We start from the raw sequence: 26,767 nt of genomic DNA on the forward strand, positions 1-26,767 counted from the left end.
TTCATGGCCACCCCCTCGCGATCGCTCCCGACGAATAGAAATGCTCCGTGACATCACTTGCTCTCCTCACAGGAGAGGAAGTGATGTGATCTCTCCTCCGTGTCGGTATTTTTCATTCCGGCACCGAGGAGAGAGGATCGGTGAGTTGCACCAACACACCACACGTACAGTAGAACATGCCAGGCACACTCACACCCCCCCAATTACCCCTGCCCCCCCCCAGTCACAGTGACACCAATTGCATTTTTATTTTTTTTTTGCATTGGTGTCATTTGTGACTGTAATAACTGTTAGGGCAGTTAGGGTTAGCCCCCTTTAGTTCTAATGTGCCCCCCTAACCCCCCCAATAAAGGTTTAACCCCGTGATCACCCCCCGTCGCCAGTGTCACTAAGGCTGGGTTCACATTGCAGCGGTTTATGAGAACGAATGTGATTCGCACCGCACTGCAGTGCAAATCACATCCGATCTCTGTGCGATTCGAGTTCAGCCATACAGATAGTATGGCTGAATTCACGCCGCACCCGCCGCACCCGCCGCAAATTTGCACGGGACCCTTTTTTTTGGTCCGCAGCAGAATCGGATCGCATGGGTGTTCACACCATGCGATCCGAGTTTGCAGATCGCACTGCGATATGCGAACTGATCTGGGGGTGTCATTAACATTTCACTGACACTCCCAGCAGTTCGCATAGGGCAGTGTGAACTGCCGCCGGGAGGCATGCGATGCGGGAACCCGCCGCGGATTTGTGGCGTTCCCGCATCGCTCCAGTGTGAACCCAGCCTAATAAGCGATCGTTTTTCTGATCGCTGTATTAGTGTCACAGGTGACGCTAGTTAGGCAGGTAGGTATTTAGGTTCGCCGCAGCTTTTTATAGCGCCAGGGACCCCCCATATACTACCTCATAAAGCCCCCTGATTGCCCCCTAGTTAACCCTTTCACCAGTGATCACCATATAACTGTTACAGGTGACGCTGGTTGGTTAGTTATTTTTTTATAGTTTCAGGGCACCCGCCATTTATTACCTAGTCTCACTAGTGTACCCCTAAATTTAGGGGTGTCTACTTTCCAAAATGGGGTCATTTGGGGGGGGGGGTTGTGCCATCTTGGCATTTTATGGCCTTCAAAACTGTAACGCCCTTAGAAAGCCTGAAGGCGGTGCTTGGTTTTCGGGGCCCCGTACGTGGCTAGGCTCCCAAAAAGTCCCACATATGTGGTATCCCCGTACTCAGGAGAAGCAGCAGAATTTATTTTGGGGTGTCATTTCACATATGCCCATGGCATGCGTGAGCAATATATCATTTAGTGACAACTTTGTGAAAAAAAAAAATAAAAAAAAAAAGTTTGTAATTTTCCCGCAACTTGTGGCAAAATATAAAATATTCCATGGACTCAACATGCCTCTCAGCAAATAGCTTGGGGTGTCTACTTTCTAAAATGGGGTCATTTGTGGGGGTTTTGTGCCATCTTGGCATTTTATGGCCTTCAAAACTGTAATAGGTAGTGAGGAGTGAAGTCAAATATTTACGCCCTTAGAAAACCTGAAGGCGGTTCTTGGCTTTCGGGGCCCCGTACGCGGCTAGGCTCCCAAAAAATCCCACACATGTGGTATCCCCGTACTCAGGAGAAGCAGCAGAATTTATTTTGGGGTGTCATTTCACATATGCCCATAGCATGTGTGAGCAATATATCAATTAGTGACAACTTTGTGTAAAAAAAAAAAAAAATTTTTTTTTGTCATTATTCAATCGCTTGAGGCAAAAAAATAAAATATTCAATGGGCTCAACATGCCACTTATCAATTTCCTTAGGGTGTCTACTTTCCAAAATGGGGTCATTTGGGGGGGTTTTGTACTGCCCTGCCATTTTAGCACCTCAAGAAATGAGATAGGCAGTCGTAAACTAAAAGCTGCGTAAATTCCAGAAAACGTACCTTAGTTTGTAGATGTGACAACTTTTGCGCAAACCAATAAATATACAGTTATTGACTTTTTTTTTACCAAAGACATGTGGCTGAATACATTTTGGCCTAAATGTATGACTAAAATTGAGTTTATTGGATTTTTCTAATAACAAAAAGTAGAAAATATAATTTTTTTTCAAAATTTGCTGTCTTTTTCCATTTATATCGCAAAAAATAAAAATCGCTGAGGCAATCAAATACCATCAAAAGAAAGCTCTATTTGTGGGAAGAAAAGGACACAAATTTTGTTTGGGTACAACATTGCATGACCGCGCAATTACCAGTTAAAGCAGCGCAGTGCCAAATTGTAAAAAGACCTCTGGTCATTTACCAGCAAAATGGTCCGGTCTGAAAGTGGTTAATGACAGGAATAGTACCACTGGATTGGCGCAGGGCCAATGTGGTGCCTATATTTAAAAAAGGAACAAAGTCTTTACCAAGTAATTATAGACCTGTTGGTTTAACTTCTATAGTTGGGAAGATACTGGAGGGATTAATAAAAGACCACATAGACGAGTTCTTGCAGGAAAAAAATATTTTGAGCAACAGACAGCATGGAAAGACAGGAGTTGTCAGACAAACCTGATTTCTTTTTATGAGGTGGTAAGTAAAACCTTGGACAGAGGGGTGGCGGTGGACATGGTATACTTGGACAGCGGGGTGGCGGTGGACGTGGTATACTTGGACAGAGGGGTGGCGGTGGACGTGGTATACTTGGACAGAGGGGTGGCGGTGGACGTGATATATTTGGATTTTGAAAAAGCGTTGGATACAGTTCCGCACACACGGCTCATGTGTAAGGTAAAGTCTACAGGTTTGGAATTATCAATTTGTAAATGGATAGAAAACTGGCTAAAAGACAGAATTCAGAGAGTCGTGGTTAATGATTCTTACTCTGAATGGTCTAAGGTTATCAGTGGTGTACCCCAAGGTTCAGTGCTGGGACCCTTACTTTTTAATATCTTTATAAATGATATGGGGTCTGGGATCAAAAGTAACATTTCCGTCTTTGCAGATGACACCGAGCTATGCAGTGCAATAACCTCCTTACAGGATGTCTCCAATTTACAAGCCGACCTCAATGTTCTGTCTAATTGGGCGACTATGTGGCAGATGAGGTTTAATGTTGAGAAATGTAAAGTTCTGCACTTGGGGGCTAAGAATATGCATCATACATACTAGGGGGAGTACAACTGGGGGGATCCATAGTGGAGAAGGATCTGGGGGGATCCATAGTGGAGAAGGATCTGGGGGAATCCATAGTGGAGAAGGATCTGGGGGGATCCATAGTGGAGAAGGATCTGGGGGTTTTGGTAGATCATAAGCTCAATAATAACATGCAATGCCAAGCTATGGTTTCCAAAGCGAGCAAAGTCCTTTCTTGTATTAAGAGAGGTATGGACTGCAGAGAGAGAGACATAATTTTGCCCCTGTACAAATCATTAGTAAGACCTCACCTGGAATATGCCGTTCAGTTTTGGGCACCAGTTCTCAAAAAAGGATATCGGGGAACTGGAGAAAGTGCAGAGAAGGGCAACCAAACTGATAAGAGGCATGGAGGAACTCAGCTATGAGGAAAGATTAGAGGAACTGAATTTATTCACTCTTGAGAAGAGGAGATTAAGGGGGATATGATCAACATATTCAAATATATAAGGGGTCCATATAGTGAACTTGGTGTTGAGTTATTCACTTTACAGTCAACCCAGAGGACAAGGGGGCACTCTTTACGTCTAGAGGAGAAGAGATTTCATCTCCAAATACGGAAAGGTTTCTTCACAGTAAAAGCTGTGAAAATGTGGAATAGACTCCCTGCAGAGGTGGATCTGGTCGGCTCAGTGGATTGCTATAAGAAAGGTCGGGATTATTTCCTAAGTGTACGTAATATATCTGGATGACATTTATAGGTAAAGTTGATCCGGGGAAAATCCGATTGCCTCTCGGGGGATCAGGAAGGAATGTTTTCCCCTGCTTTAGCAAATTGGATCATGCTCTGCTGGGGATTTTTGCCTTCCTCTGGATCAACTGTGGGTATAGAATTGGGTATATGGGCTAGTATGATAATATATATATATATATATATATATATATATATATATATATATATATATATATATATATATATATATATATATATATATATATATATATATATATATATATATATATTATTATTATTATTATAATATTATATAATATAATATTATATAATATAAAATAATAATATATAATATAATATTATTATATATATATTATTTTTATTTTTTTGTGGTAGAACTGGATGGACTTGTGTCTTTTTTCAACCTGACTATGTAACTATGTAATTATCTTTCACATGTGCCTAGGCAGGATGGACTAAAAAAACAAAAAAAAACAAAAAAAAAAAAAAACCACGGCATAAATATACTGTACATTCAATAAAAAAAAAAAAAAAAATTGTTCAAGGTAGACATTGGCACAAAGAGCAAGGATTTTTAGGCCCCATGCACAAATCCTTCTGTACCCCACCCCATCCCCCAACCAACACCATTTTTACAGTTATAGAAATACAAATAATTTACAGAATAATAAAAGTTTTTGGAGAACAAAAAAAGAAAAATAATTGCTGTGTATTCTACCGATTGTAGTCTGTACACACGACCGGACCTTGACGGGCTGAATTCTATCGGGCTTGTCTACACACGATCACACCAAAGTCCGACGGATTTGACCGCGATGACGTACGACCGGACTAGAATAAGGAAGTTCCTAGCCAGTAGCCAATAGCTGCCCTGGCGTCGGTTTTCCCTCCGCCCGGACTAGCACACAGACAAACTGATTTTTTTTTTTTTCGACCCTGGACTCGAGTCCGTCGGAAAAAAAGATTTGAAACATGTTCTAAAAGGTAAAGTCCGTCTGATTTTTTTGACAGCAAAGGTCCGATGAAGCGCCCGCCCCCCCGCCACACACACACACACGGTCGAATTGTCCGATGGATTTGTCCCGTCGGACCTTTGCTGTCAAAAAGTCCGGGCCCGTGTGTACACACGGGCATAAGGGCCATCACTTTGCCTGGGCCAATAATGGAACAGTCCAGCCAGCAGCAATGTAGCCATCAATTTGGTTCTTACACGATCAAATACTCCTCCTTCTCCAATGAGCCGGGTCCTTGCAAAGGCGTTTATCTCTAGAGTGTAGCGAAGGTGTGGAATTATCAGCTAGGGAAAAAAACAAACAAGAAAAACATTTGTTTAAGAAATGGCATTTTCTGTAGGTTAGACAGCTAAAATATCATGATAGGTTACCTTATTGCCTTCTATCAATTTATAGCTGAACTTTAACCACCATGAGAAATCTACCTACAGTATCTCACAAAAGTAAGTACACCCCCCCCCCTCAGTCACATTCTTGTAAATCTTTCCTTCTATCTTTTCATGTGACAACACTGAAGAAATGACACTTGTCTACAATGTAAAGTAGTGAGTGTACAGCTAACAGTGTAAATTTCCTGTCCCAATCCATGCCAGCTATCCATGCCAATTCGTGACCAGCTATCCATGCCAATCCGCGCCACCTATCAGTGCCAATGTGTACCACCTATCAGTGTCCATCCGTGTCGCCCATCAGTGCCGCCTATCAGTGCCCATCAGTGCCGCCTATCAGTGCCACATATCAGTGCCACATGTTAGTGCCTATCAATGCCACCTCATCAGTGCCACTTCATACGTGCCACTTCATACGTGCCACCTCATCGGTGCCCATCAGTGAAGGAGAAAAACGTACTTATTTACAACGTTTTGAAACTGAAACAAAAGAAAAACATTTTTTTTTTTTTTTTCTTTAGCAAAAAAATAAAAACCGTAGAGGTGATCAAATACCACCAAAAGAAAGCTCTATTTGTGGGGAAAAAAAAAATTCATTTGGGTACGGTGTAGCATGACCGCGCAATTGTTATTCAAATTGCGACAGCGCAGAAAGCTCAAAATTGGTCTGGGCAGGAAGGTGTTTAAGTGCCCCCCCCGGTATTGAGGTGGTTAAAAAAAACAATTGTTTTAAAAACAGTTTTTTTCCATTGATCCATGTCCCCTGGGGCAGGACCCGGGTCCCCAAACACTTTTTTATTGCAATAACTTGCATTTAAGCCTTTAAAATGAGGACTTTTGATATTTCATGTTTGTGTCCTATAGACTTTAATAGGGTTCGCATGTTCGCTAGAACTTTTTGCCTATTCGAGGTGTTCTGGCTGCGAACCGAACCACGGGGGGGGGGGGGGGGTGTTTGGCCGATCCCTAGTCTGGAGCTCTGGAGAGATTGTTCTTTACTCAGCAAAGAGGGTCCCATCCTCATGGGGCTGTTGCCTCTGAGGCAGCCTATGGACTCCATTGCTGTTCTGAGGCACCCATCTTGGGGATGTGTGAGCAACAACCCCTCTCCTGTTTAAAGTGTCTCCAAGCAATAAATATTTAAAAAAAATCCATTCCCTAGACGGAGTTATTGGAGCCGGTGTGTATGGACTGGTGCTTGGGGGGGAAAGGCGGCCTCTATACCAGGCAACCATTTGAGCACAGTGCGCCAAAAAATGTTTTCAAAGAAATTGAGTGTGACGATTTTAAAACAAAAAAAAAAATTTACTTCACACTCTCAATCACGAAAATGATTTTTGATAAAATAAATGCTGTAAACTACAAGAGTAATAGTGACTAATTAACATCCTGCACTCTCATGCCTCAGATCACTGTCCCCCACTGTCATACCCTGCACATCTGCTCCACCTATCTGCCCCCTGCCCATCTGTCTCACCACTTTAACCCCCTGTACATCTGCCCCACCTCTGTACCCCCTGCCCATCTGTCTCACCACTGTAACCCCCTGTACATCTGCCCACCTCTGTACCCCCTGCCCATCTGTCTCACCACTGTAACCCCCTGTACATCTGCCCACCTCTGTACCCCCTGCCCATCTGTCTCACCACTGTAACCCCCTGTACATCTGCCCCACCTCTGTACCCCCTGCCCATCTGTCTCACCACTTTAACCCCCTGTACATCTGCCCCACCTCTGTACCCCCTGCCCATCTGTCTCACCACTGTAACCCCCTGTACATCTGCCCACCTCTGTACCCCCTGCCCATCTGTCTCACCACTGTAACCCCCTGTACATCTGCCCACCTCTGTACCCCCTGCCCATCTGTCTCACCACTGTAACCCCCTGTACATCTGCCCCACCTCTGTACCCCCTGCCCATCTGTCTCACCACTGTAACCCCCTGTACATCTGCCCACCTCTGTACCCCCTGCCCATCTGTCTCACCACTGTAACCCCCTGTACATCTGCCCACCTCTGTACCCCCTGCCCATCTGTCTCACCACTGTAACCCCCTGTACATCTGCCCACCTCTGTACCCCCTGCCCATCTGTCTCACCACTGTAACCCCCTGTACATCTGCCCCACCTCTGTACCCCCTGCCCATCTGTCTCACCACTGTAACTCCCTGTATATCTGCCCCATCTCTGTACCCCCTGCCCATCTGTCTCACCACTGTAACCCCCTGTATTTCTGCCCACCTCTGTACCCCCTGCCCATCTGTCTCACCACTGTAACCCCTTGTATATCTGTCCCACCTCTGTACCCCCTGCCCATCTGTCTCACCACTGTAACTCCCTGTATATCTGCCCCACCTCTGTACCCCCTGCCCATCTGTCTCACCACTGTAACCCCCTGTATATCTGCCCCACCTCTGTACCCCCTGCCCATCTGTCTCACCACTGTAACTCCCTGTATATCTGCCCCATCTCTGTACCCCCTGCCCATCTGTCTCACCACTGTAACCCCCTGTATTTCTGCCCACCTCTGTACCCCCTGCCCATCTGTCTCACCACTGTAACCCCTTGTATATCTGTCCCACCTCTGTACCCCCTGCCCATCTGTCTCACCACTGTAACCCCCTGTATATCTGCCCACCTCTGTACCCCCTGCCCATCTGTCTCACCACTGTAACTCCTTGTATATCTGCCCCACCTCTGTACCCCCTTCCCATCTGTCTCACCACTGTAACCCCTTGTACATCTGCCCACCTCTGTACCCCCTGCCCATCTGTCTCACCACTGTTCCCCCCTGTACATCTGCCCCACCTCTGTACCCCCTGCTCATCTGTCTCACCACTGTAACTCCCTGTATATCTGCCCCACCATCATACTCTCCTGCTCATCTACCCCACTGCTGTACCTTCTTCTCATCTATGATATGTGTGATATGCAGAGCGGTGCAGGGAAGCAGAGATGAGACATCTACCTGTCCTGGCACACTCGTCCCTGCTGATCCACCTTTTGCCTCCAGCCCACGTGCTTGTATGTGATGTACTGTATGTGATGTATGTGATGTACTGTATGGGATGTATGTGATGTACTGTATGTGATGTATGTGATGTATGTGATGTATGTGATGTATGTGATGTATGTGATGTACTGTATGTGATGTATGTGATGTACTGTATGTGATGTACTGTATGTGATGTATGTGATGTATGTGATGTACTGTATGGGATGTATGTGATGTACTGTATGTGATGTATGTGATGTACTGTATGGGATGTATGTGATGTACTGTATGGGATGTATGTGATGTACTGTATGGGATGTATGTGATGTATGTGATGTACTGTATGGGATGTATGTGATGTACTGTATGGGATGTATGTGATGTACTGTATGGGATGTATGTGATGTATGTAATGTACTGTATGGGATGTATGTGATGTACTGTATGTGATGTATGTGATGTACTGTATGGGATGTATGTAATGTACTGTATGTGATGTATGTGATGTACGGTATGGGTTGTATGTGATGTACTGTATGGGATGTATGTGATGTATGTAATGTACTGTATGGGATGTATGTGATGTACTGTATGTGATGTACTGTATGTGATGTACTGTATGGGATGTATGTGATGTATGGGATGTATGTGATGTATGTAATGTACTGTATGGGATGTATGTGATGTATGTAATGTACTGTATGGGATGTATGTGATGTACTGTATGTGATGTATGTGATGTACTGTATGGGATGTATGTGATGTACTGTATGGGATGTATGTGATGTATGTAATGTACTGTATGGGATGTATGTGATGTATGTAATGTACTGTATGGGATGTATGTGATGTACTGTATGTGATGTACTGTATGTGATGTACTGTATGGGATGTATGTGATGTATGTGATGTACTGTATGGGATGTATGCAATGTACTGTATGGGATGTATGTGATGTACTATATGTGATGTATGTGATGTACTGTATGGGATGTATGCGATGTCACATACAAGCATCTGTAAAGGATGTACTGATGTACTGTATGTGATGTATGTGATGTATGTAATGTACTGTATGGGATGTATGTAATGTACTGTATGTGATGTATGTAATGTACTGTATGGGATGTATGTGATGTACTGTATGTGATGTACTGTATGGGATGTATGTGATGTACTATATGTGATGTATGTGATGTACTGTATGGGATGTATGTGATGTACTGTATGTGATGTACTATATGTGATGTATGTGATGTACTGTATGGGATGTATGTGATGTACTATATGTGATGTATGTGATGTACTGTATGGGATGTATGCGATGTCACATACAAGCATCTGTAAAGGATGCGCAATGATGAGCTCAGGTCAGGGGCATTTTCTGAAAGCAGCGGGCATGTGTGCGCAAGATCGAGCCCCCGCAGCTGGGAAAAAGTCCGGTGCCGAGTGCCGCAGTAAAATTGGGTGCGATTTTCATTGAAGACTGGCTGTGGCTTAAAAGGGACACAGAGTGCAGGGGTTTAATAGTAAGCGACACAAAGTTCAGGGGTCAGGTGTAAGCGAGTTCAGATGTTGGGAGTAGGTGATGTAGAGTTTTGTAGTAGATGCAGAGCTGAGGGGTCAGTAGTAAGTGACATATATATATATATTTATTGTGGTAGTATGGTACCCCACCAGCAGAAGGATGCAGGGTTCTCAACAAGGCAGGTTGAGGGGCTCCAGGGGAGTTGTTTGTTTGGGAGGAAACTGGCTTTTCAGTTTCCTCATTGTTTTCAAAAGTCCAGTTTGGAGCCTGGAGCCCGGAGATTCCATAGTGTTATGGGTGGGACGGAATCTCCAATCCTGGGTCCGGGTTTTGGGAACAGCCTGGTCTGGCTGGTTGATTGCACAGCTGGGTCCTGGGCTTATAACAGAGCCAAGACCAGGGTTCTGGGCTCCACCCTCCCGAGGAGTCCAGGCAAGCAAGGGAGAAGCATGCATGTCTGCATGGTATAGTCAGAGGGCCCAAAGCTGTGGGCTGAGCAGCAAGGAAGATAAAAAGAGGTACAATAGTTGTACGATATCTCTGTTATATGTCATTTTAATAGAAATGGCTCATTTGCTGGCAATTCTTCTAGGGAACAGCAAAATATCCAGTCATTCTCCATATAATTAATAAATTGCAGACTCTTTACTCACCTTATGCACTGGGTGCCCCATTGGAAGTTGCCTGGTAGTTGCAATTGAGAAGACCTCGGCTAGGAGATGTGTACGGAGAAGGTGAGTGTCAACTTCATGCAACTGAACATCAGCACTACGCACCCAGATCTTGGCCAATAGCCAATCATATTTTGAGTCAGTGGGCAGGAAGATGGGAACATTTTCTTCGGGGGTCTGAGATATCTGGAATACAAAAAAAAGATCATGGGATTTATTTATTGGCCATGACATTTAACCCAAAGTATTGTATTTTACTGTTTTGATCTTGTTTTATTTACCATTATATTGCATTGAATTACTTGTATAATGGTCCAGGCATCACAAACTTGTTTTCTTGAACAAAAGTTCATTCATGCTGCTTTTCCTTAAGCGCTTGCAAAGCATGCTAGTGTAATTGAATGCACAGTCTGGCCTGGGAAGGAGGGGGGGGGGGGGGGGGGGGGGTGTGGAAACTGAAAAACTTGAGGAGAGGGGAAGCTTGGAACAGAGTAACTTGGGTGAAAGGTGGATAAGCCATGAGTCTGGAGCAGAGCAGCTCAGAACAGCCTTGGTTAAGGGGCGAGTGGAAGAGAGCAGCCTGGGAAAAGGGGTGCCTAGAACACATCAGCCTTGGTAAATGGGGGGGCGGGGGGGGGGGTTTGAACCAGGGGCGGACTGACCATTCGGGCACTCTGGCAATGCCCAAGGGCCCCATGCCACTAAGGGGCCCCATCAGTGTTGCCATCCTCAATAAAACCATGGACAGTATCTAAAAATCTGTGTTTTTAAAAAAATACCAAGATTATAGCTGCCCCGCCTCTCCAGTACCTTTTCAGTGTGTGTATGTGTATTCTGTGTGTGTATACACAGTGTGTGTCTGTGTGTATACTGGGTGGCCCCATAATCTATTGCCCGGGGGCCCCATAATCTTCTCCTATTGCCCGGGGGCCCCATGAGTTTTCAGTGCGCCCCTGCCTGGAACTGAGCACCCTTGGGAATGGAGTACTCCAGAAGAGAGCTATCCAACAACACAGCTCACAAATCCCTACACAGGTTTAGATGTGGGACAAATGCTATGTGCACAGGATCCCCAGGTAGATTTAACAAGATGAATTTTCTTCTGGTGATAGATCTTCTTCTTTAAACTAGTGGCATGTACATCCAGAACAAAAAAGGAAAAAAAAAAGCAATCCTCTCCATTATTTACACCATCATACTTCTGTCAATGCTAAATGCCTGGACTCAGTAGCCCTGACTCCAAAATGAATAGAAAATACTGCACACAGCCAATTGGCGGCACAGTGGTGTAGTGGTTAGCACTCTCACCTAGCAGTAAAAAGGGTCACTGGCTCAAATTCCAACCACAACACCACCCGCCCAGAGCCCACACACCCCCCGCACCCGCACAGCCCCCCCCCAGGCACCCCAGCCCCCCCCCCCACACCCCAAAGACACACGGGCAGGCCAAATGGCCCCCGTCCAAAATGGGCCCCAGTATATGAATGGGGACCCTGGATTATGGACCCTGGATCGTGTGCCCCATGGGGCCAGGGACCAATGCGACCTTGGGTCGTGGGCTTCTTGAGGGCAGGGACGGATGCGAGCGTGCAATGTGCAGGGATAGGGACAATTGTAGACACCTCACTTGGGTTGAACTAGATGGACTGGAGTCTTTATTCAACCTTAGTAACCACCATTAACCATGTGAGCCACACCAAAAGGAATCCACCATAATGTTTTGGCTCAGTCTCCCACCCATCGGGCACACGCCCTGTATGCGCCTCACCTGCTAAATTGGCATCTATGATTAAGCCCTTAGCGGTTGAAATGCATTTGATGGGTGGGAGACTGAGCAGAAGCCTCATGGTGGATTTGTGTCAGTGTGGCTCAGATTGGCAGCATTTGCTATTCATTTTGGAGTCTGGACATCCTCTCTCAGCAAACCTGCACCTTTCAGCAGTGCTGGACGGTTTTTCACACAGTAGCATTCAAGCGGTGCTTTTTTTTTCCCCTGCCTTTTAAGGAAGAGGACTTGGGTGCATGTCTGATGCTCTACCAATAGTGTCCTTCTCACTATTCCAAAAGTTCACCCAACTATTTATGATGAATTATATTACTGAAAGTGAGATTAATATATACTTCCTATTTTCTCTTTCTTCTGACTGTCTTCAACTCTGTATGCTATTTCTGTGCTGTGGTTGGGGTGCGGCTACTGTGTCCCTTCCTGCTACCCTACACATGGAAGTACACCTCATATCAATCACACACCTGTTAATGAAGTTAAAAATTATATATATATAGATATAGATATAGATAGTGGTAGTATGGTACCCCACCAGCAGAAGGATGCAGGGTTCTCAACAAGGCAGGTTGAGGGGCTCCAGGGGAGTTGTTTGTTTGAGACAAAACTGGATTTCAGTTTCCTCATTGTCTTCAAAAATCCAGTTTGGAACCTGGAGCCCGGAGATTCCATAGTGTTATCGGTGGGACGGAATCTCCAATCCTGGGACCGGGTTTTGGGAACAGCCTGGCTGGATGATTGCACAGCTGGGTCCTGAGCTTATAACAGAGCCAAGACCAGGGCTCTGGGCTCTACCCTCCTGAGGAGTCCAGGCAAGCAAGGGAGAAGCATGCATGGCTGTGGGCTGAGCAGCAAGGAAGATAAAAAGAGGTACAGTAGTTGTACGACATCTCTGTTATATGGCCAAGAGGGCTGAAGTGTAAAGCCTGAACGGCAGCGCTGCTGAAGAGAGCCAGGTGGCTTGGTATTTTCCTGTTTATTATTACGTTGTTGCTGTGGAAAGCTGAAACCCTCCTGTTATTGGACTTGTTTTCGTTTACTTTTAATAAAAGTGGCCCAACAAGCCCTTAAATGGCATAACTGGCGTGGACTCTGCTCACTGGTGTGCTCTACACAGAGGCTAAATAACCCCCAAATATCACTCTATATCTATATCTATATCATCTATATATCTATATCTATATCATCTATATATCTATATCTATATCATCTATATATCTATATCTATATCATCTATATATCTATATCTATATATCTATATCATCTATATCATCTATATATCTATATCATCTATATATCTATATCTAGTCTCCAAGGAGGACCAACAGGATGCAGTCAAGAGGGCTGGTGAGTGAAGCACAGTTGAGAGGACTGGGGAGACACGCCTGAGAGGACTGGGAGATTGCAGTCTGAGGTGGGTACAGAACCAGGTGAGAGAACTGTGGAAACATGGGAAATGGAGAGAGGCAGCTGCAGCCAGGAGGGCTGTCAGGGCCTGAAGATGTGGTACTGGGCTCAGTAGCCACGCAGCCAGCGAGCACTAAAGAACTACCCTATTTTTGTTGCTACACTAAAAGGGGCCCGATGTCCCTGCCTGCAAAGGGCATCTACTTTGGGCCTGGCTGAGCCAGTGTCAGGCCTACAAAATCAGTGCTAGCTGGTCCTGAAAAGGAGAAGAAATGGAGTGATGTATATACTGGATGTATGTATAGTCCCAAATTGCAATGTTCTGATCACCTGCTTGGGTATCCCATAAGTCCCCCCCCCCCCCCTTTGGGCAAACAAAATGCAAGGACTGCTTTATGGTCTCTGAGGAGTGTAAAAAGTGTGGGCAGGGTGACAGGTGGTCTACTATACTCAGCAGCCCTCACGAGGGTACAAATGGATAGTAGCAGCAGCGTTCACAGCCGCACATGAGGATGACAGCTGTGAAAATGCCTGGTGGATGTCTGGAGAGGGGGTATGCATGGCGCGTTTTCAGGGACTTCGCCTTTTCTTTCAAATGCCTTTCTCAAATTCTAATTTCAAATTCAAAGTTCCTGGAAGCGTGGCATGCACACCCTCTTTCCTCTCCCGACATCCACCAGGCATTTTGACAGCTGAGAACGTTGCCGATAGTATCCATTAGACATGTGCAGAGTAAAATATTTCGTTTTGGAATTTCGTTTTCGTCCGAAAACTTAATTTATTTAGTTACTCCCGAAATTCGTTTTTATTTATTTCGTTTTTCGTTCAAAAATTGCATTCGTCCGAAAATCCACATGAATTACGGTCGAATCTGTCTTTGAAGGCTTATGGTGTCTGTCGAATGTATAAAGAAGATTCGACGGAGCTAGTATATAGTATACTTTAGAACCCTATTAAAGTCTATGGGACTCCAACGTTCAAAATCTAAAGTGCTAATTTTAAAGGCTAATTTACAAGTTACTGTCCTAAAAAGTGTTTGGGGACCCGGGTCCTGCCCCAGGGGACATGGATCAATGCAAAAAAAAGTTTTAAAAACGGCAGTTTTTTCGGGAGCAGTGATTTTAATAATGATTAAAGTGAAACAATAAAAGTGTAATATTCCTTTAAATTTCGTAGGGGGGGGGGGGGTGTCTATAGTATGCCTGTGAAGGGGCGCATGTTTCTGGTGCTTAGAACTGTCCCTGCACAAAGTGTCATTTATGCAGGAAAAAAAGTCCTTTAAAATCACTCGCAGCTATTATGAATTGTCGGCTCCGTAATACAGAGAACACTCATTGAAAGTCATTGATAAAAAAAAAAAAAAAAAAAAATTTAAAAAAAAGCGTGGGGGTCCCCCAAATTCAATTACCAGGCCCTTCAGGTCTGGTATGGATATTAAGGGGAACCCCGCGTCAAATTTAAAAAAAAATTGACGTGGGGTTCCCCCTAAAAATCCATACCAGACCCTTTATCCGAGCACGCAACCTGGCAGGCCGCAGGAAAAGAGGGGGGGGACGAGAGAGCGGCCCCCCTCCCTCCTGAACCGTACCAGGCCACATGCCCTCAACATTGGGAGGATGCTTTGGGGGTCTGTGACCCCCTCAAAGCACCTTGTCCCCATGTTGATGAGGACAAGGGCCTCATCCTCACAACCCTGGCCGTTGGTTGTGAGGGTCTGCGGGTGGGGGGCTTATCAGAATCTGGAAGCCCCCTTTAACAAGGGGACCCCCAGATCCCGCCCCCCCCCTGTTTGAAATGGTAAGGGGGTACAAAAGTACCCCTACCATTTCACAAAGAAAGTGTAAAAAATGGTTAAATAAAACAAACACACTTTTGAAAAATTCCTTTATTAAAAATAAAAAAATAAAAAAAAGATTCCAGCGGCGGTAATCCACTCTTGCTATCCAACGACGGACGGTCATCTCTCCAGCGATGGCTCATCTCATCCAGCGCAGCGTATCCTTCCTATTGTCTCTGTGGAGGAGACACTGCAAGGATTCCGGCGCCTGACGTTTCTTATATACGGAGGGCGGGGCCTCCCGTCACCTGACCCCGCCCCCCTCTGACGCAAGGGGAAACCCGGGGTTCCCCGTGACGTATGGGTGACCCCGCCCCCTCTGATGTAACGGAAACCTGCCTGTGTTACATCAGAGGGGTGCGGGGTCACCCATACGTCACAGGGAACCCCGGGTTTCCCCTTGCGTCAGAGGGAGGCGGGGTCAGGTGACGGGTGGCCCCGCCCTCCGTATATAAGAAACGTCAGCCGCCGGAATGCCTGCAGTGTCTCCTCCACGGAGACAGAAGAAGGATGGATACGCTGCGCTGGATGAGATGAGACGTCGCTGGAGAGATGACCGTCCGTCGCTGGATAGCAAGAGTGGATTACCGCCGCTGGAATCTTTTTTTTATTTGTTTATTTTTAATAAAGGAATTTTTCAAAAGTGTGTTTGTTTTATTTAAACATTTTTTACACTTTCTTTGTGAAATGGTAGGGGTACTTTTGTACCCCCTTACCATTTCAAACAGGGGGGGGCGGGATCTGGGGGTCCCCTTGTTAAAGGGGGCTTCCAGATTCTGATAAGCTCCCCGCCCGCAGACCTCCACAACCACCGGCCAGGGTTGTGGAGATGAGGCCCTTGTCCTCATCAACATGGGGACAAGGTGCTTTGAGGGGTCACAGACCCCCAAAGCATCCTCCCAATGTTGAGGGCATGTGGCCTGGTACGGTTCAGGAGGGAGGGGGGCCGCTCTCTCGTCCCCCCCTCTTTTCCTGCGGCCTGCCAGGTTACGTGCTCGGATAAAGGGTCTGGTATGGATTTTTAGGGGGAACCCCACGTAAATTTTTTTCTTAAATTTGAGGCAGGGTTCCCCTTAATTTCTATACCAGACCTGAAGGGCCTGGTAATTGAATTTGGGGGACCCCCACGCTTTTTTTTAAATTTATTTATTTTTTTATCAATGACTTTCAATGAGTGTTCTCTGTATTACGGAGCCGACAATTCATAATAGCTGCGAAAAGGAATATTACACTTTTATTATTTCACTTTAACCACTTGCCGACCGCCGCACGACGATGTACGTCCATTTTTTGAAGAGGGATATCTCGGTAACGGCAGCAGCTGCTGCCACAACCGAGATATCCATCTCTTCAGGCGGCGGTCGGCTGTACGATAACGGTGGTCTCCGCGGCGGATTCACCGCGAGATCACCGCTATCGGCGGCGGGAGAAGTGCCACCCCCCCTCCCGCCGCCCTCCCGCACCTTCCGCCGCTTACCGGAGCCGTCGGTAGCGGCGGAGGCGATCGGGTCCTTCAGTCTGCTGGGCATAGAGACAAGTGAGGCTAAGATGGCCCCCACTCGTCTCTATACCATAGGAGGGCGGAAGCGACGTCAAAACGTCACTTCCGCCCATACCTCTTAAAGGTATATTTTTTTTTTTAAATGTCAGATTTTCTTTTTTTTTTTTTTTTTTTTGCATTTTAGCCCAAATATGAGATCTGAGGACCTTTTGACCCCAGATCTCATATTTAAGAGGACCTGTCATGCTTTTTTCTATTACAAGGGATGTTTACATTCCTTGTAATAGGAATAAAAGTGATCCATTTTATTTTTATTTTTTTAAAAAGTGTAAAAATAAATAAAATAAATTAAAATAAATAAGAAAAAAAAAAAAATTTTTAAAAACACCCCGTTACGACGAGCTTGCGCACAGAAGCGAGCGCATAGGTGAGTAGCGCCCGCATATGAAAACGGTGGTCAAACCACATATGTGAGGTATCACCGCGATCGGTAGAGCGAGAGCAATAGTTCTAGCCCTAGACCTCCTCTGTAACGTCAAAAATGCAACCTGTAGAATTTTTTAAATGTCGCTTATGGAGGTTTTTGAGGCTAAAAGTTTGACGCCATTCCACGAGCGGGTGCAATTTTGAAGCGTGACATGTTGGGTATCAATTTACTCGGCATACCATTATCTTTCACAGTATAAAAAAAAATTGGGCTAATTTTACTGTTGTCTTATTTTTTTATTCAAAAAAGTGAATTTTTTTCCAAAAAAAGTGTGCTTCTAAGACCGCTGCACAAATACGGTGTGAAAAAAAGTATTTCAATGACCGCCATTTTATTCTCTAGGGTGTTAGAAAAAAAACAATATAAAATATTTGGGGGTTCTAAGTAATTTTCTAGCAAAAAAAACTGTTTTAAACATGGAAACACCAAGTCCGAAAAAGAGGCCTGGTCCTTAAGTGGTTAATCATTATTAAAATCACTGCTCCCGAAAAAACGGCCGTTTTTAAAACTTTTTTTTGCATTGATACATGTCCCCTGGGGCAGGACCCGGGTCCCCAAACACTTTTTAGGACAGTATCTTGCAGAATCTTTTCTCTCTGTCAAATCTTTTTTCTCTGTCGAATATTTTCTCTATATAATCTTGGACTAATAGAGGTAAGGTTAGGCACATTCGACCACAGGTTCTATAGACAGATTGTTATCGTCAGAGTCACGTCGAATCTCCTATTCTATATCGAACTGTTGTAACAATGAAAACGAAAATAAAGCATTTATTTATGTCGGATCTTTCGTTTTTCGGATTTTGTGCTTTCGTTATCGTTTGTCAAAACGAAAATAGCTGAAATTCGGACGAAAATGCATTCGGACGAAAACGAATGCACATGTCTACTATCCATACCTTGAGCTGGCTGGTGCCCTGTCATCCTTGGTCTCTGTTTGCTAAGTGATGCCTACAGCCCCACAATGATCACTGTTGTTTGGTCTCAGGTTTTTCCCTTTTCATGCTAACTTCAATGTAAGCGTGCTAATTATTTTAATAAAGTGATTTTTATATAATAATAACCTCAGCGCCGTGCTGTTCATTTTCTTCTGCATTGAGGTGATCCTACCCAGTTCTTCTGCAGGAGATGCGGAGGTTCCAGTCTCAGTCCTTTCTCCTGCTCAGCCATCCATTGATTACTCTTTCATCCATCCAGTTGCATCATTCCTTCCTCTACCCTGTTGATGGTCTACAGATACAGATGAAGGTTCCAATGGTCTAAGTGACTCTGCACTTCTCCTAGGAGTGCTGTATGTACTGTGTCCTTGTACACTTTTGAATTTGCTATCTTTGTGAATAAGAAACTCCTGCTAGCCTTAATGTCCAGGAACCTTATCCAATAGGCAGGGTAACTGTAGATTCTAAAATGTTTGGGAACACAGAGGTAATTTTAGAGGTCCTCTCCATAACACTTTGTTCTCTTTCTCTCTATTTCCTCCATGATAGCCTTAGGCACATATGGGTATTCCGACCCATCTACCTTCCTTTGCAGATTCTCTGAAATCTGGAGAATTGGGGCAGCTCTTCCTTAACTCCTTTACCAGGCAATACACAAGTATCAGGGACTCTCAAGATCAACTCGTCGTGGGCCTCATTTTGTGCTACAAAATGTGCAAAAGTGCATGGAGGGGGAACAGATCCAGCCTGTGCTCACTGTAGGCCACAACAAGGTGCAGTCTCTTACTGCTCTCAAGGATCTGGGTAGCATGTTTTTGGTGACCTGGTTCATCTGGACTTCCTCCAAGAGACCATCTAGCTCAGCCATTCTCAACCAGGGTTCTGTGGAACCCTGGGGTTCCTCCAGAGGTTGCTAGGGGTTCCTTGATCTGTGGCTGATGAACCACTTTTTTGATGATGCCTACGGAGTTCAAGGTTCAACATCACTTAGCAATGCCAGCAGCATGACACCAAATATCTTTTTAGCTGTCTTTTTAAGGGTGGCAACCTGAGAACCACTTTAAGGGGAGGGCATTATTCCTATTGGTCGCCAGTATCTAGGGCATTGTTCCTATTGACCCCTGATAAATTGGTTTTAGTAAGGGTTGCTCGAGACCTTTAAAAATAACTTTTCGGGTTCCTCTAGGGTTAAAAGGTTGAGAGCCTGATCTAGCTCCTCGGTCCTCCTGATGATCCCCCCACCCGGACCAGTTGGGAGCAATGTAAGATACCCCAAAACTAAGCAGATGTCTAATGGAGGAGACTTCTAACTTGATAGTAGCACTAGTAATTCTCAAGGGAATGATATTCACCTAGGGCAGTATATATGTGCACAGCTGAGAACCAGGCACCAAAAAAGTAGCACAAATAATGGAAGACTGAAGTAGTCCAAGTTTCAGTGCCCAAGGTCAAGAAAACTCTAGCTCGAGAGGAGGTTTTACTCACGGGGTCCCAAAGCGTACACAGTCCATGGGCATGACAACCCAAATGAGAAGTTCAGCATCCAGCCCAGGAGTGCTCCAGGGCAAAACAGATCTATTTCCTCACAGGGGAAAGAACCCTTTCCTCTGGACTCCAGCCTATTTAACAGGAACCCATCCACCATCTGGATACACCTCCTCAGGGTTTGGTTAGGCCCTACTAAATATTTAGGCAAGGTATTTGCATCCTCCTGCTGTCATGGTTATGCAGTGATCTTCCTGTGTTTGCTTACCTCCCCTCATGTGTTCAGACTAAGAGGCCAGCCACTTCCACCTGGTGGTTTTTATAACCTCTCCTCTAAGCATGACTCCACCCCAGGCCCTATCAGGGAGCCCTATATTAACCTGTGCACTGCAGGCCATCAGTGCTGATCAACCATTGTGTATTCATTTGTGTGTTAGCTTCCTGTTACCTGCCGTGTGCTCTTCTACTGTTTTCCGTTACCGACTTTGACGTGTCCTTGACTATCCCTGTTTGCCTGTGATCCTGACCTTTTGGCGTGTCCCTGACTATGTCTGTCTGCTTGTGGCCCCGACCTTGGCTTTGTCCCTCACCATCCCTATCCTCCTGTTGCCTACTGTGGGTGTGAGCTGGGGGACCCTGGGGGTCGCGACCTGGAGCCAGTTGCAGCCAAGTCCATCCTCACCACTCGAGGCTCTGGTGAACACCTGCTGGCTCTTAGACTCTGCGCCCCAGGGAATCTTGCGCTCTAACCCCAGTGGGACCTGTCTCCCGTCCGCAGCAGTCAGCCGTAGGGTCCACAACCTTGCGGTGCACTCCTGATCCCTACGGTGTGCACCTGTCACCTCGCCTCAAGGTGACCTGACACCTGCCCTAATTCTCAAAAGCTTCTCCTAGAGTCGGGGGGAGGCAATCAAACTTCCAGCCTATAGAGTCTTGAGCAGGCCAAACTAAAATCTGCCCCCCCCCCACCCCCCGTGGCTACAGCAGTAACCTCATACTAAATTGACCTCGCAGTCTATGTAGAAGGGTGCTAAAACCATAAATACATAAGTGAAAATACCTGGATGGCAATCGGGACAAGCTGATCCTGAGTATTCTTCCACAGTAGACACATAGGGGCTGCAATGTATTGACGCTTTTCGTTGATAGTATTAGCAGGAATATCCTTCAAAAGCTCATAATCTGCCAGGAAAATGTGACCTCTCTGAAAGGTAACAATTACAAAATCTGATCAGCAGTGAAATACAGTAAATGAATGAATTTACTCTACGTGCGCAAAATGTTTATTTTGTTACATAGGACCAAACCACTGAGCTAAATAAAGTGTATGTAAAGACAAAAAATGATGTTTATTTTGGATAGAAGAACACACATGGATCAGAAGCTCCTATGAAGGTTCAGATTTCTTTTCACTTCTTGCGTCTCGGAGGAAATCCATCCTATTGTGACGCAGCAAAAAAGAAAAAACAGACAAGGGTTTCAACCCTTCCCTACTGTATCCAAAACTTAAAGCGGAGTTCCCACTGTTACTTTTACATTTTTTAATTATTTTTAGGATGCATATCTTTTTGTTACGAGGTTTATTTTGATAACTCGCGTTTTTTTTATTGATTAAATCGGCGCTCGATTGCCGATTTTCATATAGGAATATATCTTATATTGTTTAGTAGCAGTTTCCATAGTGCTTGTGGGCATGTGAAGCCCACAAGCACTATCTTCCCGGGCTGTGGTGCAGCTGAGCGACCAGCATGCCCCCGCCCCGTTCTCTCGCATGCTCAGTAATGCGCCGTAGCGGTGCTGTAAAGTATACAGGTTGCCATAACAAAAGGGGCGTCGCCGGCGGAAGTGCCCGCCCCGTTGTTATGGCAACCTAGCCCTCAGCGCTGCCCACTGCTTCCTGGGAAATGATGACACACATCTCCCCCAGGAGCAGTAGCGAGCGGAGGCACCGAGGGAAATGACGTCAGGAGCCGAGGTGATAAAGTAGGTGGATTTCGAGGGACCGCATAGCAACAGGCATAAAAAAGTAAGTAAAATAAAAACGTTTGGAGAATTTTTTTTTATGTATTTCATGCACATTAACCACTTCAGCCCCGGAAGAATTTACCCCCTTCCTGACCAGAGCACTTTTTTGCGTTTCGGCACTGCGTCGCTTTAACTGAATTGCGCGGTCGTGCGGCGTGGCTCCCAAACAAAATTGACATCTCTTTTTTTTCCCCACAAATAGAGCTTTCTTTTGGTGGTATTTGATCCCCTCTACGTTTTTTTTTTTTTTGCGCTATAAACAAAAAAAAAAAAAAAAAGCGACGATTTTGACAACATTTTCATATAATAAATATACCCTCAAAAATATATATAAAAAACATTTTTTTTTCTCAGTTTAGGCTGATACGTATTCTTCTACATATTTTTGGTAAAAAAAAATAAAAAATCGCAATAAGCGATAATTGATTGGTTTGCGCAAAAGATATAGCGTTTACAAAATAGGGGATCGATTTATGGCATTTGTCATTAATATAGATATTTTTTACTAGTAATGGCGGCGATCAGCGCTTTTTATCATGACTGCGACATTATGGCAGACACAGACATTTTTGACACATTTTCGGGACCATTGTCATTTATACAGCAATCAGTGCTATACAAAAAATGGATTTTTAAATACAGCTTACCTGTAAAATCCTTTTCTTTGAGTACATCACGGGACACAGAGCATTTATTCATGACTATCTGGGTTATACGCTACCTATAGGTGATTGGACACTGGCAACCAATAGCAAGAAGGTTCCTCCCATATAACCCCTCCCATACGGGAATTACCTCAGTTTTGTAGCAAGCAATTAAATTCACAGAAAAGAGGGGAGGGATCTCTGTGTCCCGTGATGTATTCAAAGAAAAGGATTTTACAGGTAAGCTGTATTTAAAAATCTGTTTTTCTTTATCATACATCACGGGACACAGAGCATTTATTCATGACTGTCTGGGATGTCCTAAAGCAATGCACCTGAGGGGAGGGAGATACAGCTTAGACAAGTCCCAAATGTCCCCTGGCCTGGATGATAGTTTGGTGAATCCTCTTTTAGGACCCTTTGGCAAAATAAATAGAGAGTCAGTTTTCCTGAAAGGAGCTGACACCCTTAAGTAGACTTTAATAGCCCTCACTACATCCAGCCAGTGGAGTAACTTTTCTTCCTTAGACCTGGTATTTGGAAAAAAGGAGGGCAGAATGAAATCCCGATTCAAATGAAAATTGGAAACTACTTTCGGCAAAAACTCCCGACGGGAGCGCAAGACTGCCCTGTCCTGGTGCAGAATCTAGTAAGGATCTCTGCATGAAAGGGCGGCTAACTCCGACACTCTTCTGGCCGAAGTTATGGCCACCAAGAAGACTAATTTCCTGGTCAATAGGACTAAAGGAATCTGCTTAATAGGCTCAAAGGGTAGTTTCTGAAGGGTTGATGGTACCAAATTCAAGTCCCATGGGCATAAGGGGGGCTTAACCGGCGGTCTTCTCTGCATCACTCCCTTAAAGGCACACACCAAGGAATGGGCTGCAATTGGTCTTTGGAAAAAAAACTGATAAGGCTGAAATCTGACCCTTAATTGTGCCTAATGCCAATTTTAAGCGCACTCCTGCCTGAAGGAAAGCAAGGATTTTACCAGTTGTATATTTACGAGGGTTCCAACCTTTCCCTTCGCACCAGGAAATGTATGATTTCCAAACCCTGTAGTAAATAGCCCTAGAAACCGGTTTCCTAGCATTTATCAAAGTGGACAAGGCTGCACCTCTGACCCCGTGTTCCTTTGATACCCTGGCCTCAATAGCCAGGCCGTCAAATACAGTGAACGAGAAGTGGACGGAACGGAAGGAGCAATGGGTCCCTTACTGCCAATTTCACAATTTCCGTGTACCAGGACCTCCTGGGCCAGGCTGGGGCTACTAGGATCACTGGTCTTCGCTCCTCCTGTATCCTGCGTAGCAGATGCGGCAGGATTTGAATTGGAGGAAAGGTGTACAGCAGGGAATACCGATGCCAAGGAGCCACCAATGCGTCCCTCCCGACTGCAAGAGAATCGTTGGTTCTGGATACAAATTTGTCCAGTTTGGCATGGAACCTGGATGCCAGGAAATCCACATGCGGGGTCCCCCAATGCTGACAAATCTGGAGAAAGACCTAGGGATGAAGGGACCATTCCCCTGGCAACAACTTTTGGCGACTTAAATAGTCCGCCTTCCAATTGTCCACCCCCGGTATGAATACTGCCGACAGAAACGGCACATGCCTTTCTGCCCACCTCAATATGTGACCCACCTCTTTCTGAGCCCCTAGGCTCTTGGTGCCCCCTCGGTGGTTGATATTAACGACCACTGTGGAATTGTCGGTTTGAACTCGGACCGGGAGACCCTGCAGCTTGGTCGTCCAGAAATGCAGAGCTAGCCGGGCTGCCTGAATCTCCAAGAGATTGATGGGCAAGGTCTTTTCTGCTTGAGACCATTGTCCCTGGACTGATGCTTCCTCCAGAACTGCTCCCCAGCCCAGACGGCTGGCGTCTGTGGTCACAACTTTCCAGGCCACTGGTGGAAATGATTTCCCGACCTTTAAATTGCTGGTCTTTGACCACCAAATTAGGCTCTGTAAAGTCTGTGGGGACAGGATCATAGGATGATCCAACGTTTGAGTGGTTTTGTTCCAGGCTCTTAAAATGTTGTTCTGGAACAATCTGGAGTGGAATTGAGCATAAGGGACTGCGTTGAAAGATGATATGGTCTTGCCCAGTAACCTCATACAAAGCCGAACGGATGTTTTTTCTTCTCTTTTCACCCTCCGGATGAGCTCCACTATGGAGTTGATCCTTACAGGGGGTAGAAACACCTTTTCTCGGACGGTGCCCAAGTTTAGGCCCAAATACATTAATACCTGAGTGGGATGAAGGTTTGATTTGTTCATATTCAGAATCCAGCCTAGGTGTTGTAAAATCTCAATGGTCCTCAAGATGTTTTGGACCAGGACGGGACGAGATTGATCCTTCAAGAGAAGATCGTACAGATATCCTACCACAGCAATTCCCTGGGATCATAGGACCACCAGCACAGGGGCCAAAATTTTTGTGAAGACCCGAGGGGCCGTGGCTAAACCGAATGGCAATGCGACGAATTGAAAATGGCGCCCTTCTACCACGAAACACAGAAACGTTGATGCAGTATGCAGATGGGCACCTGAAGGTATGCGTCCTTGATATCTATGGACGCCAAGTAATCCCCTTTTTTTTATGGATGTGATCACTGAGCGAGTCGATTCCATACGGAAAGTTTGGACGCTTAGAATAAGATTGAGAGACTTGAGGTCCAAAATGGGCCTCAAGTAAAACCCTTTTGAACCTTTCTCCATGTGGGACCTCGATGATTACTTCCTGCTTTTGCAGGCGCTCTAAGGCTAGGAGCAGACATTTCCTTTTCTCTGGTTCCACCAGAACCCTTGAGCTCAGGAACAGAGTTGGAGGAAACTCCTGAAACTCTATCTTGTAACCTGACGTTATGATGGAAATGACCGTCTTGTCCTGAACTTGTTTTTCCCAAGCATCCAAAAACAGCTGAAGCCTCCCCCCCCCATCCGTAAGAGCGGGCGCTCCCCTTCACAGGGTAGACTTGGAACTGGGCTTGTTTGGCCTTTGAGTCCAGGGTTTTTTCTGACCCTGCGATTTTTTAAAACCAGACTGCTGAGGCCATCGATACCAATTGGGAGAAGAAGAACTAGATCGTGGAGCACGGGAAATCTTGAAGGAGGGTCGCTTATTCTTCCTATTAACAGGGAGGAAAGTGTTTTTCCCACCTGAGATCTTTTGGATATACCTATCCAGATCTTCGCCAAACAGGCATTTATCATGAAAGGGAAAAGCTGCAAGAAGCTTTTTGCATGGTGTTTCGGCCGACCATTTTTTTTTTTAGCCACAAGACCCTACGCATATGCACAGAGAGAAGTGCACAGCGAGACATCTGCTGGATTGAATATTTTAACGCGTCTACTGCAAAGGACAAGGCGCGAGGGAGCTCCGATAATTCCTCGGTAGCTTCTCCTTGACAAGGAAAGTTCCTAACCAATCTCTTAACATGATTCTTTAAGGACTGGCAGATGCCAAAAGCTGCTACTTCTGGCTGAACAGCTGAACCAGCTACTGCAAAGGAGGCTTTTAGGAGGATTCTAGCTTTCTATCGGCCGGGTCCCTAAATACCTGGGCGTTATCCACCCGGCAGGTCAAATTTTTATTTACTGAGGAAATGGCAACATCCACCAGAAATGTACCCCACTTCTTGAATTTCTCCTCCATAGGATACAAGAGGGGAACCCTTTTTGGAGGTAAATATATCCTGTCAGGATGATCCCAATCTGCGTAGATCACCAGTTCTAATAACGGATGCACAGGAAATGCCTGGGAACCTTGCTGAGGTCGAAGAGAACCAATAGTAGAACAGGAGGGTCCAGTCTTCTGAACTGGGGGTAATTTAAACCCAGCTCGAGCCATCTCTGTCAGAGATTGGACAAATAATTTTTGGGAATGGGAGGCTGAGAACTGCTCCTCCGAGCTAGACTCTCCCGTTGAGGAGTCCTCAGCTTCTCCTTCTTCCCGATCCTTTGTGACCAGATCCTCCTCCCATTCTGGGTCTGGGACCCCTGGTCCTGCCTGGATATTAGAGTCCTGATGCTCAGGTGACTCACCATCAGGATCAGGCTCTGGCAAGGGAGATCTGTTACGTTTTCTCCCTGCTTGTGTTACCGAGGCAATCATATCCGCTATTTTACCTTCAAGGCCAGCTATGGCAGACGCCAAATCATCTTTAGTAACATAAGCTGAGGCAGGGGCACCAGCCGTGGCC

At 45.5% G+C, this 26,767-nt stretch overlaps 1 protein-coding gene across 1 annotated transcript in view; it reads right to left on the reverse strand.

Moving 5' to 3' along the window:
* The window catches only part of LOC143957711 (hydroperoxide isomerase ALOXE3-like), a 181,562-nt gene that overhangs the window by 54,439 nt on the left and 100,356 nt on the right, over positions 1–26,767 (reverse strand). The window contains exons 7-9 of the mRNA XM_077467406.1: positions 20,954–21,097; positions 10,439–10,642; positions 5,073–5,159 (exon numbers count right to left, since the gene is read on the reverse strand). Of these exons, the coding sequence (XP_077323532.1) occupies positions 5,073–5,159; positions 10,439–10,642; positions 20,954–21,097 (435 nt within the window). The remainder of the gene's footprint in view (positions 1–5,072; positions 5,160–10,438; positions 10,643–20,953; positions 21,098–26,767) is intronic.

This window comes from Lithobates pipiens, unplaced genomic scaffold (genome assembly GCF_037356315.1).
Source record: "Lithobates pipiens isolate NorthernLeopardFrog02 unplaced genomic scaffold, aLitPip1_a1.2 Scaffold_55, whole genome shotgun sequence".
NCBI classification, from domain to species: Eukaryota; Metazoa; Chordata; class Amphibia; order Anura; family Ranidae; genus Lithobates; species Lithobates pipiens.